At 42.3% G+C, this 13,617-nt stretch overlaps 1 protein-coding gene and 1 long non-coding RNA gene across 5 annotated transcripts in view; one reads left to right on the plus strand and one right to left on the minus strand.

Moving 5' to 3' along the window:
* Nucleotides 1-13,617, minus strand: part of NPR3 (natriuretic peptide receptor 3) — a 49,971-nt gene that overhangs the window by 34,087 nt on the left and 2,267 nt on the right. For all 4 annotated transcript variants that reach the window (XR_010426799.1, XR_010426800.1, XM_064642224.1 and 1 more), the window contains exons 2-3: nt 10,270-10,392; nt 5,487-5,653 (exon numbers count right to left, since the gene is read on the minus strand). Coding sequence is in view for 2 of the 4 variants with exons in the window: in XM_064642224.1 (XP_064498294.1) it covers nt 5,487-5,653; nt 10,270-10,392 (290 nt within the window). In the remaining 2 variants the exon portion in view is untranslated. The remainder of the gene's footprint in view (nt 1-5,486; nt 5,654-10,269; nt 10,393-13,617) is intronic.
* Nucleotides 438-7,328, plus strand: LOC135407304 (uncharacterized). Its single transcript, XR_010426801.1, has 2 exons — nt 438-4,782; nt 5,446-7,328. It is a non-coding gene; the product is annotated as an uncharacterized LOC135407304 (long non-coding RNA).

Raw genomic sequence — 13,617 nt, forward strand, 5'->3', positions numbered from 1 at the left:
TCTATTAATGGCAAATAACATACTATTACACTGCAGTTTTGCCTGAGACCCTGATGTGGATGACACTAGTCTTCCACTGAGAAAGCATTAACTTCAGGAAAAAAAAGAAGTGTCTGTTGTATTCACCAAATTTAGCAGTCTACAGTTCAATGCTGCTCTTACAGAAATTGAAGAAACTCTCATTAATTCCAAGGGGTGAAGGGCTGGTCGTGAAAATCCTAACTATGTTTTCCTAATAGAATTCATCTTGTTAATAAGCTGGCATGTGAACTCATTTTTTCCGGCTGCTGAGAGCAGCTTGTGGTTTGCTTTTATTCTTTCAAATACAATTAGCAAAGCACTCTAGCAGTTGAATAGACCCATTCATTTGAACAAATTATTCCCTGCCAGGGTTCGAAGGGTTTTTTTCGCCTTTTTTTTTTCTTAAATCTCCTCAAAACTCTCTCCCATTCTGATGTAGTCAGAAGACACAAAAGCTTGACATTAATCTTGCCTGCCTGTGCCTGAAAAAAGAGAAGTGGGACAGACACCACTGAATAAGTTACATTTTCACCATCTCAGTGACACAACTGAATTGCTCGCTTATCCCAACCTTATCTTAGCTGGTGTGCAATCCTAATTAAAAGGCTGACGTAAGGAATACACACAGAGAAAAGCCTGGCACGGATGTTATGGATGAGATGATAAACTTTATGAGCTACCTCCCATGTAGCTTTTGTAGTTAACTGCTGGAGCTAGAACAGTTGCTCCTAAGTGCACCATTTCTCATTTCAGAGGGCTGAAAATGTTAAATAAAACAGAGTTGCCCTTTCCAATAGGTAGCAGCATTTTGCTGATCTAATTAATCTGTGTAGCTCATTCTTTCACTGAGATAACTGAACTGGCAAATCAGGCTCCAGTCTGCTTTTCCTGATGCTCATTTTCAGGGTGAAAAAGGCTGTGGGTAGGATAAAACCCATGCCTCTACCTCATGAACAATGCTGTCGTGTAGTTAACACAGCAGAAATATTTGTTTGATTAGTTACATTTTCAGCTTTTAAAGGACAAGAAAAAACAAGCCATGGGTGGTCTGTAACCTCAGAAGAGCAAATATCGTGGGCTGTAAAATCATCCCAGCTCAGAATACTGGGTTGGACATAAAAAAAGCATTTATTGAATCCCAGGCCTGAGTCAGGAACAGAAGGTGCATTAAGAGCTTCCAAACTGCAGCCTACCGCCAATTCATTAAGTGTTCAGCATTATTTAATAAAAATGGCTTATGCATATACTTTAACTGAAACACTGTTTATTCATAAACATTTTTAACTACAGTATGTGTTGGGAGTTATTCACATACCAATTTAGAGACAGTTTCAAATTCTTCCTTCAAGTAACTGCATGCAATTCCCACTGCTGTCTGGCTCAACTAGGCTACCGGTCTGCAAGGAGAGCTTGTCCTGTATTTTGCAATTAAACCAAGGATCTCAGTTGGTTTATAGAGACCAGAACACACTGCTGTTAATGTCTTGTTAATGCATTAACACTATAAAACTGCTGTCATTGGTATAAAAGCATTAAAGTGATTCTAATGTCCTTATTGAACCCCAAATTTGAATAGATTTTTGAAAAAATTCCTCCTTTTTTTTTGGATATTTTATCAGCGAATTCATTCTCCGGGTAAGCACAAAATAAAATGGTCAGGCTTTCCACAAAACTACAGGATGCTTCTTGAAAAAACATAATGACACCGTTGAATGCTCAAACAATGGCTGAGCAGATTTAATGCTTCAGCCCACAGTTCTTTGGGTTGCATTAACATGACAGTACTCAGAGAGTGGTGAACAACCAAACTAATAGTATTTGCTAGTGGTCTCAGGCAACTGTTTGCAATGGGATGTTGCAATGGGACATCGCATAGAGAGGGAACATCATCATTTTTAGCCCCATCCTGTGCAACTACAACCTACCCAAATACTTCTGAGATGCTTTCTCAGAACCTCTCTTATTTTCAATGCTGTCTAGTTAAAAGGTGCTTAAAGAAGCTTTTCCCCCTCAGAAGAGAGATTCCTGGAAGAGTCAAAGAAATTTCTTTTTCCACACTTTCCTGCTCATTCATAAGGCACAGGTTCCTCCACCTTCTCTATTTCCACAAGATAACACCCATGCATAAACCACAGTAACTTCTGACCTGGGAATGCCATACCCCGAACACGTTTTTCTCTTTTCTGTGTAATTTCACAGCTGGAGATGGAGACGGCCAACACTCTTTGACCTGTTACTTCTCCAAGGGCCGTATGTATTCTGCATCTGGCAATGGGACAGCTGCTGCTTTAGAACTCTGCCCTTTCTGTCTCCCTTATCTTTCCTTCTGTCATCTGCTTATTTTCCATTTTTATGATATTCTTTTTTGTTAGATAATAATGCCATTAGGATTAGTACTGGCAAGCAGCCAGGACAAAATGGCAGCACTAATGACTTTTGTTTGACTTAGGGTCACTGTGAGATAATTTAGACCACAGACCTGGGGCCCCACTTTCCCATGACACTGAAAAAATCCACACAGAAAAGCAGAAACATTGAATGCTTCAAATCCAAACCTCCCTAAGTTCATCCTCTTGGGATAAAGCTTGCAGAAAAGAATGAGGACTATATTTCAACACCCGTAGATAGGACTCGAGATGGACTGAACTACTGACTATCTTTCCCCATAGTTTTTGTTTTCAGGAGCAGAATCCAGCAGAGAAAAATCCATCACTGTCACTTTCCACCCACTCAACTCAAGGAGTTCTCCCTCCAAGTCTTCCCTTGGAGGACACAGCCTTGCTTAACGCACACCCAAAGCACCTTCTTACCATGTTGCCAATGAAGCATTGTTAAAGGGTGCCCACTATCCACAAATCTTTCAGAGAGGAAGGAATTGGCCTTCAGTCTGGCTTTTTTTTTTTTTTTCCAATTAATTTTCAGAACGGATTTTTTTTTTTTAATTCTGAAAGCTGCCCCAAAACGTTTCTCCTCTGAACAGGGCAGCAGGACAATCAGTTAAGGGAATATGAAGCATCTCTTTCCCACTGTTCAAACTGGGGAAATGTATAATTTACCATAAATTATGAAAAGCAAACCAGAAAGTTAAAATTCACATGCTGTTAATGAAGAAACACAGCTAATGTTCTTTTGAGATACTCAACCCAAGACCAACTCTCATGAAGACATTTTATTTGACCATTGTTACAGTGCTGTGAGAAAGCAGGTAGAGAAGGGTCTGCTAAGAGCTATGTAAGGTAAGCATCCAGGACACTCTGCATTTCAAATCAAACCTCCTTCTCCCATAGCCATGATCTGTAGCTCCTCCACTGAGAGTCCAGATCCCTCCACTATTGAGGCTTCCTATGAATCAAGGATTGACGTTTCAGATGGCAGGAAGCTGTGGTACGTGTACAGAGATCACAAGATCCTCCCTCTGTCCCAGCAAGAACAGACTGGGAAGAGTGCAGAAAGCCAAGTGGGAAAGGAAGAAGAGGAAGAGGAGCAGGAGAGGCAGCAGCAGCAGGAGGGGGCCCATGCCACTGCCCAATCCTAGCAAAAGCTGATGTTTTTGTGTGAAGGAGTGCTTGGAACAACATGAAAAACTCCAGATCACAGGTGGAAATGAGACACAGAGAGAGGAAGCCCTCAGAGCCAGGCAGAAGGTGCTCAAGGATGAGATGGTAGGGAGACGTTCCCCACAGCTGCTCTCAGACAGCCAGAAGCATTTACAGGACAGACCATGGAGTGAGGAATCAGAAAAGAGCACTTCTGGCAGTGGGTGTGCAGTTGCATTTCCCCAACACGCACATCAGCCTGCAAAATCTCCCCCATGCTGGCACAGGGGAATTTGCTCTCTTCTGCTTTCCACTTCTGCTTGACCATGACAGAGTATCTTGTATCTGTCCAGAACAAATCAACACTGTACAGTGTTTGCAGAGGGTCCCTATCCTACATAACAGCAAAGCATCCCCACGCCTGCCACCAAGCTACCCACAGGCAGCATCCTGAGCTCTCAGCAGTATAAGGCTTTTCTGATCTGGGGAGATGTCACACTGCCCAGACCAAAAAAGTCACAAAACTGCAGGTGAATGGATCTTTAATATTCAAAATCACATTTTTCACCAATCATAACCAAGGGCACATAGCACATATTCAAGGTACATTGCTTGCTAAGCAACACCTGCAAAGGGGCACATAGAGAGCAAAGGGAGGAACAGCACAAATTACAGTTCCATGCCTCCTTCCGAACTCATTTAGCAAGTTCTTCAGAGAGCAGCACCTTGAAATTGCTAGTTGGGTTTCTCCACTAACCCAAGAAAAAAAAATGCCTTCAAAAGACTATGACTAGACTTTGAAAGTATCACAGGAAAAATACAAACTACTGATGTGATTCAAGTTTAGCATTTTAATATTTAAATAAAATATATTCTATTTCTAAGAAGCACAAATTTTGTAAAGGCAGCCTAAGTTATACAATAAACTGCAGGAAAGGTTCTTTAACACAACATAATGCAACTGAAGATGATGTCTCCACCTGTGAGGGACACAAAGTTTGAAGCAAAGATGTGAGGTAGGTGCCTAAGTGGGAGTTGGAAAATGAAGGGTTTGGGTTGATTTACGAGTTTCAGGCATTAATTCCTTGCTCTCATTTCTTACAGCTAAAGGCTGACCAAACTCTCTTCAAGGTTCTTTTCTTTATATTTGGAAAGTTTACTCTGCACCAGAGAGAAGGCTGTCTGTCTGGGAAGCACTTGTATCAGCATGAAGGAATCCTTATAGGTATGTGCTATACATTTTTGCCTTCACAGATGACTTTTCTACAAAAATGCCTAACGAACTAGCTTAGCAGTACCTCAAAAGCAATTTTCAAAGGCATTTTCCTTCTACATTTTGAGAGATTAAAAAAATCTTTCCCACATCCATCTCGGGACAACAGGGGCATACCCCAAGGCTTAAAACAACTTGGAAGGACTTTACTGATACTTTAGACAGTTCAAATTGAAAAACAGCAACTACCTAAATATGCTTTGTTGGAAAATAAGACCCCTTTTCTCACTCACACCAAGAATAACTTCGTCAGATGCAATACTGAGAGTGTACCTTTCTGAGATCTGAGTCTAAGAAAAAATAATTATTCTGAGAAAACAAAAAAGAAGACTATAGTTCCTTGCCTGTTAGAAGAAGACAAGTAATTGGTGGTAAAGTGAGAGACCTGGCAACCTGCCTTTCCCCAGCCTTCCTGCTGATGAACTAAGGGATGAGCACAGGCCAACTAGTCATGGATAGTGGTGTACAGATCTAGTGCACCTAGACCAAGTCTGTTCTTGCTATTTACGTTATCCACCAAAAAAAAATAATTATATATGCAACAGGAGGATTTTGCAACTGAACCCAGGTGACTCTGTCTTGAGAAGATCTCACTGATGTTTTTTCTTTAATTAGGAGCAAGTTTTTGAAGATGCCATGATTCGTCAAGTACTTACATAGTCATCCTCATGAAGACCTTGCTTCTGAACAGAACTTTTCACCTCCAATGAAAACTTCTCAAACTCAGGCTTCACGGTCCTTAGCAGAGTGACAGTCTGGAGGTACGAGTATGCTTTCTTGGCTTCAAGGTCATGTTTGTCTCCTCTTCTCCAAGAACCATTTCCTAAAGGGGAAAACAAGCATATTTCCTGCTCCAAACTAGGTACCATTATAGGATTGCCTTCCTTTTTCCACCCAAAAGTCCCCTTTCGTGCACCTTGGGGAGATAGCAGAATACAAGGGAAAACTGAACCTTCTCCAGATGCGAAGAAAACCAGGCAGTGAGGAATAGCTGGTGGGAAGTAAACATGCAAACTGAAGGTCAACTATTCCCTTACTGTATCTGATTATTTTCAAAGGGTGGGGTGAAGCCTGAGTGTGAGAAGACATCTGGGAACAAAACACACAAGCTGGATCTCAAACGCAGAGATATTTAAGTTAGAAGAAGGGAGGGAGGATTCAAGCACCAAGACTTTCTTACACAACACTCCACCAGCGACATTCCTGGACAGTCAGAAAGGCACCAGTAAAGTCAATATGATGAGCATCACCCTGAATGGGAGGCACACGGTGCAGCTCTCCCACCGCAGTCAAGGAAAAAACCATGTGTGCCGTGGCTGCCATACCAGCCCAACTTTTAGAGGAAAAGGAACATTTGGAAACAAAATGGAATCCTGCGCCTACGCTGTATTTACACGTGTTTTGTGTCACAGCAAGGGAACAATTTAACTCAGACCACCAGTAAAGAAACCACATTTTTAAAAAGCAGGATAGCTGACTAGTTGTTTATTAGCAGAGGAGTCCTTCTGCAGAACAGAGACTGGCCACAGCAGGCCCTGAGACCCTGATCCAAAGCTTCAGGATGTCCGTGGAAAGGTTCACATTGTTCTGGAGCAGGTGAATAATAATTATAGCTAAAATATAAATGATAACTCAAATGTAAATGATAACTAAAAAAGGCTAGAGGGTACAGTGGTAGCCCTAAGCAGTGTGCCTTTAAATGTTTACAAATAATTAAAAGCTAGACAATTTATTGTTTGAACAGCAGCAATAATCCCCATTATGGCTAAATGAGCCAAGGCAAAGACTAATGCTAAACTCCCAAGGGTGATCTGGAAGCACAAGGGAACCTGGAATGAGAGAGGTATTCCTTGGGTTGAGGACCATGGTGTCATTTGGACCAAGAGAAGTGATTTGGGAGTGGAGACATTAAGGAAGATGGAATCCAAGCATCAAAACCATGGTGCTCCTCGCACAGCACTACCAGCTGCATCACATGGCTGCAAGAGCAAAGTCATAGACATACCACCTCTGTCCCCTGAAGCAGGTGAACAGAACTTGCATTTTGTCCTCCCAGCACCCTGGCACTGCTGCTGGGAATTAACTGGAGAATTGCTCTGCTTTCTCAGAAAGCACATGGGAACGAGCAAAGGACCTGCATTTTTCTGGAAGTTAAGTCTTTTCTCCCGCAGCTTTTGGTTCCAGGGCAGCTCCTGTCATTCCCAGCACAAGACAGGAAACACAGGAGCACCTAAGCCCCTTTCCTTCTCTTTTCCACACCAGGAAAGCCTTATTTATCACAGCCCAGCACTACTCAGGACATATCATGAACTTGGCTATTTCTTTCCTTTTCTTTTTTTTTTTTAAAGTGATTTCATTTTTTTAGGAAGAAGCTCTAGATGCATATGCCTCCATTCAGGGACTTTTTCCCCATACAAAATTTAACCAGCCAAAATAACTTACACCAAAACTCTATTCATCAGACCCAGTGGAAATACAGGAGAGCAACTAACATCCCAGTGTCTGGTTTTGCCACTCTTCCCTTTAGCGCCTGCACCTGTCCTCCTACTGCTTTCCAAGAGAAAGAAATGCACTTCCAGCAATTGTAAGCTAGCACATCTTGCTGCATTCCCCAAAAGAGAAGTACAAGCCCTGCAGGAGTCTCGAAAAGCTTATGCCCCAGCTGGGTACCAGCATTTTAGAGGTGCAACATTCAAGTAGAGCAGAGACTACAGAAAGGAGGGCTTTGCATTTACAAATGGAGATGGGATGGCTAAAAAGTGTAGATGCACTATAGATGTAGATCTATAGATGCAAATATAGAAGGTAGTGTAAGTTTCTGTCCTGGACACTATACATGTTTCATTTTAAAAATCCTGACACTGAGAGTGGGGACAGCACACTTGCATAACAGTTTTCCTAGAATAATTTACATATTTAAATTCCTTCATGGATTACTTTGTGGGGGGTCATCTCGTTACAGTTCAATTGTGTACAGTTATTGCAGCCTTGGCATTTAATATGCCTGTTCTTCTGAAAAATTAAAAATATTCAGAACAGAGGGCAACAACAAACTGCAATAAAATCATCTGAACATAAAGGCAGTGCCAATTGCCCAATCACTCCCACTCTTAGATTTTATAAAGTACAAAATCTACTATCTCCGGGCACTGGGAACAATGAGCTTTAGGGGAATTTCTCTAGACTTCTCTTATGCTTTCTTTTCATATGCAGTTACCATCTGAATAGAAGTCAACTTCTGATGCACAGTCATTTCCTGGGAAACACATCCACAAACAGAAAAAATTGGTTTAAAAGAAATGTCAGGAAATGCCACATTCCAACTACACTACATCAGAAGACAGCCAGTTCTCATTAATCCCTTAGAAAAGCTACAAGAAGATAGGAGTACCTGTGATGTAAAGGAGGGTGGTGCTGAGGCTCCCACAAGCCGTGGGGCAAATGAGAATTGCTCCCACCACTGTCCCCTACAGAGGCTGCATGTCAGAATTCCAGCATTGCCCTGTACCTGGCTGGGCAAAGTGCCATCTACCTGGGGCTGCATCACTGGGGACACTCACCCCACATCAGCTGTAATCTCCACATTACTACTTCCCAGGTAGTCACCCTGAGCCCATTTCAGCCAAGGCAAGGAAACCATCAGTTGTAAGGGATCCACCTGAGCCACACTGGATACCTAAGGATGAGGTGAATTGCTGTCCAGAGGTGCCTACTTCTCTCCAAAGACAGCCCAGCTCACACGCAGACTTGCAGACTTGCGCATATGGCCAGGTGAATCACTTCTGATGCATTTCTACTGTGAGTCAATGCTGGCAGTCAGAAGAGTTATTTGACCAGTGGTTTCTAGTAAAGTCAAGTCTACAAAACTCCCACAGTCTAACACAAGGGCAAAAACTCCAGGATTTTTTGACTGCTGATATGGGTAGAACTTCAGCTTTTTGCTCTGGTCCTGAATAAAGCTGCAATGCCAAATAGCTTTGTTTGTCCCCAGGGATAAAGTCACTCCAAAGTCACTCAACTGAACAAGCAAACCTTGATTCGAACCCCTGGCTATGATCCTCTTTTGCAACTTTATCTTTTAGTTATTTGAGCAATTTCCTTATTACCTGGCAAAACTTGGCACTCTTTAGCTAACCTAGACATGTAGCAGTATCTTTACTTCTGTACATATCTAGATCTCTGAATTCTAGGAGTTACATACCTTCATTATACAGCGTGTCAAACAGCACTGGTTACGGTGAAATAATCTCAGTGGTGGTAGATGGGTAACAAAAAGTTTATGCAAAAAACCTTAATTTATGATTAACTGATTAATTAAAAAAAATTATCCTTTTTTGAATTTATTTGTTCTTGTTGCTCAGCCTTTGAGGCTTAAAGAAAGAAAAAATCCAAAGTTTTCACTTCTCAACTCCCACTTCGTTTTTAATTTGAAATAATTTGTTATTGTAGTGGATTAATTAAAGTAATCTGCAGGGGGGAAATTATTTTTTAAATATTTTTTTCTAAAGAAAGCAAAAGAAGGTTCTCTCTTCAAAAGCCACGTTGACACTTTAATAAGACCTAGTTTCAAGACACTAACTTACCCCAGCTTCAGCCATCTAATGTTTAAACTCGGCAAACATGTTGCTCCAATATTACTGGAAATTTGAGACAGCTGCAGCACCTAAGAGCAGGTATAGTCCCTGCCATGAACTGATGTAACATGCAGTTACATTTCATACTATGGTATATAGGAATATTAGGTGTATTTTAAAAAGAAAATGTATTTAATTCACATTTTGAAATCATGGTTTAGTTTGACAAATATGATCCTTTTCACTTAGTGGTGGAGTCAGTCACTTTTATCCACTTTAATAAATCTGGACTGCCTGTGTCCCATCTAGCACTTTCCCTTCAACACAGCCCGTCTGAATATTTTTGCAGATACTGTTTCTGAAAAAATCTGAAATAAATTAGATGCGTGGACGCTCCAGCACAGAGATGATTTCTGGAGACCCAAGGCCTGCAGCTGCCCACAGCACTGGCTGTCATTAGTGCCTCCTTCCAGCCATTTGCTTAGACCACAGGTCACCAGGCAGCCAGGAATACCCCTGCCTCAAGATTTGGCAGTCACAAGTGTGGGGACAGTGCAAGTCACCTAGACCTGAGCACACTGCTGAGTGGGGTACCCACACCATAACCAATCTCTCTGCCTGGTGCTGATTCCCTGAAAAGTAACAAAAAAAGTAACCCCTGTGCTATGCTGTGACCCACCCAGTATCAACAAGGTTTGTTTTACTTCCTGCAATGCCACAGCCCAAGAGGAAGACAGCCGCAACAACAGGGAGAGACAGTGGTGTTTTCTGGGACTCAGTGCTGCGTATTTTGAGGCTAACAAATCTAGAAATACTACCAAGCTTACAAAGACTTTGCAATACACCTGGGCAAGAAAAACACTACCATATGATGAGCTGTTGAAGAGTTCAATGTTGAAGAAAGCGTAGTCCCCGTTGGTCATTCCTTGCCGATGAGCAGCCAACATGATGTTCCTGATAGTGTCACCGCTGGCACACATGATTACAACTGGTGGAAGAAAATGAGAAACACAGATAAGAAGCAGTTCAAGAACTTCAGGGAACAGCCTGTTAAGCATGAATACTGCCAGAGACAGTGACCTCAGCTGTCCTCCCAGTGTTGCAACAAACATGACAACACAGATAGCAAACAAAGCTGATTTCCCAAACAGCTGAAAAGACAGGTAGCAAACACAGGGAGGCTTCCTCCTCCCTTGTCTCCTCGGAAGAAGATAATTAAATAGAGCCTCTGTGTGATCCAGTTTTGTACCTGTGCAAGATGTGATAAGTTCTGGCTCCAAATTTCTTTAGCTGCATATATTTGTAGAGTACACTGCAACCAGAAGCCTCTGTTGTTACTTCTTAGTGAACATAAAACAATCTGAAGATGGAGAATTAAGGTGATATCATGGCATTACTATTTCAATTTCCATTCCATTGAACAGTCTGGCATAGATTCAACCACTTTCACTTCAGATATCTAAGATTTAGATACAGAATTTGTTGCTTCTCTGCACTTAAGGAAGATCAGCATCTGTGCACCTGTGCAGCAGGGCCAGTGGTATGAATCTTTCCAGAATGTGACTTTCTCTCCAGAGACCATACAATAAGTCTAAGCAACAATCTTTGATGGGATGCTTAATATTAAGAAATAGGAAAATTAAGTGCCACTTTCTAAGCATCAAGATTAAAGGTGGGTACAAGATTAAACACCACAGAGCTTCATTTATCACCGACCAAGAGCTAAGCAGAGGCCTTGCTGCTGCAATGGGACCTACAAGCCCACAGGTGTGCTCTGTGTGGGCACCTTGATCCACACCGTGACAATTGTGGTTGACAGGTCTCTCCCCAGACCTGCTGGGCAGGGGACTACTCTCCTTGCTATCCCTTCCTTCTGCAAAGAGAAAGCAGAAACTCAGGTGAGGTCTTCAGCAATAGGGAGACAACTCCCACACAGAACACGTTACACTATAAACTGCTGTGCAAGTTCACAAGACTACAGGTAAGAAGCTACTGACATCACAGGGAGCAGGAAAGTGTTTCATCGGTGTGTACGTTGGGGACACATCCTACAACAGTCATAAGAGATCCAGCTAGGACGATGATTCGAAACCAACTGCGCACACGTTTCCAAGAACGCCGTCACGCATGGCAGGGCTCAAGAGCTACAATAATGTACGCAAATATTTTCAACCCAACAATAAAAATGAATCAAAACCACATTCAGCTCTTCTGGGTAGAAGTGTTTTCTATTATAAGAAATGAAAAGGCCAAACGGGCCAAATCTTTTCGCACACAATGAATCTTCTCCCGTTGCTTTTCTGGTTGGATGCCATCTCAGGCATAACCTCCAGATGTGCCGCCGGAGTGAGTCACGTTCAGTACATCCCCGTGCTTCAGGAGAGTTATACCATGCATAGCTCTGTCCTACTGATTATAGCAGAGTAATATAATAATTTCCAGAGCAACAGAGCAAGACATATTTCATGACTATTGTGAAGTATATTAGCATGTAGGAAAAGAGGAAGAAAAAAATTATTACAATAAAATCCGGACCAAATCTTTTCCAGATGCACATCAGGAACGAATTTGTCTCACTGTTCCTAATTTCAGTATAGGTGAGAGATTTCCTTTTGAAACGTTTCCTTGCTGCCCTCTCAATTCTCCCTTGACTTTGCCTTTGTAATTCACATCTATCATAAAATTGTAATCTGTAGATGGAATCGAAGAGATTCCCACAACACCAGTAAAAGACTTTGACCAAAAAGAATAAAAGAAAGAGTGTGTGTGGGGAACTACTTTAAAATACATTAAATCATATTTTGTAAGCCTCTAAAGGAATGCAAGGGAAGTAATATTAACTATTTGGATCGGGGTTTTAACCCAGCAGGAGAGCAAAGATTACATATTTCAACATTTTGAAGCAAATAAACTGCAGACATGCCTCTCAAGATCTTCAAAAAACACAAATTATGTATTTAATCTCATCTGTACCATACTATTGTGTACATACAAACACGTAAGTGCAAACATACACAAAACGTTCTCCCTCCAGCATAATACACACAGACCACAGTAATTCTAATACTAGCATGCTGAATTTATTGACTAGGATTATTGACTCGTCCTGCAAATTTTTAGAGTTTAGTTCCAGCTAAAGGAGTAAGCGTCCCCTTTGCTACACATATCCCATGGACTACATACTTACGCATTTAAGCATAGTCCTGCGTTTGTGACCTGAGCCTACAGCATCAAGTCTGCAGTGCAGCTAACTGAGCCTGTAAGGGAGCTTGAATTACTAATGAAATTAATTGAAGACAAGTGCCTAACTTTTAGTATCATATTTTTCATGATTTTGTTGTGGCTCTAAGACTTCAGTTTTTTCAAGTGGCTCCAGGGACTGAACAGGCAGTCCCCGGTAAAGAGGGGTGCATGGCTGAGTAAACCTCTTCCTCCCAGACCGCTGAGAGCTCAGTGCAAACCCCCAGCCAGCAGCAGCCTAATCCATAGGGTCAGCCCCTGTCTCGGGCCCCACAGGACAGCTGCTGGGGCAGTTTCCTTCTCAGCTCTGGGACAGTTTCAAGTAGGTATCTGCTTGAAAGCCCACTCCCACTCAGGCAGGTCAAGGAAGCCTGACCACTCGAGTGGGACCCTAGCCAGCAGCAATCTCTGGAAACATGACATGGCGCATGGTCAGAGCCCAACACAGTGTCACAGTAGCTGTGACACAGGAGCTGTCAAAAACTGGGAACCAATCAAACAAAAACATTTCTATAAAGCGCTTTGGACAATGCCCTGTTGGCCACAACGGGGAGTTCCAAGGAGTCCCCAGGAGACATGAAGACCTCATCTGGTCAGCTAAAGCATACAGTGCACCCACACAATGCACAACTTAAAATATTGTGGTAACCTGAAAGGTCCCAAAGGAACGTGCCAAGTGAGTCCTGAAGTCAGTCTTTAAAGTCAGAAAGGCACAAGTGGAAGCTGGAGGGCCCCGCCTGCTGCATTTTGCGGTAGTGGCATGAGCCAGATAACAAATGAAGAGGTGAGATGGAGTGACCCCACAGGGCACAAGGGGGGGGAAATACTCCTGTTGGGTCATTTGCAAGTTCCAGAATGGTGAAAGACCAAAAGTCTCACCTCAGCAAAACATTTGTCACACTGAAAGCAAGCTTCTCTTTCCTGACTGTCAGCATGGTCTGAAGAGTGGGGCTGGAGTAAGCACTTGTCTTTT

The sequence above is a fragment of the Pseudopipra pipra genome, chromosome Z (assembly GCF_036250125.1).
Source record: "Pseudopipra pipra isolate bDixPip1 chromosome Z, bDixPip1.hap1, whole genome shotgun sequence".
NCBI lineage: Eukaryota > Metazoa > Chordata > Aves > Passeriformes > Pipridae > Pseudopipra > Pseudopipra pipra.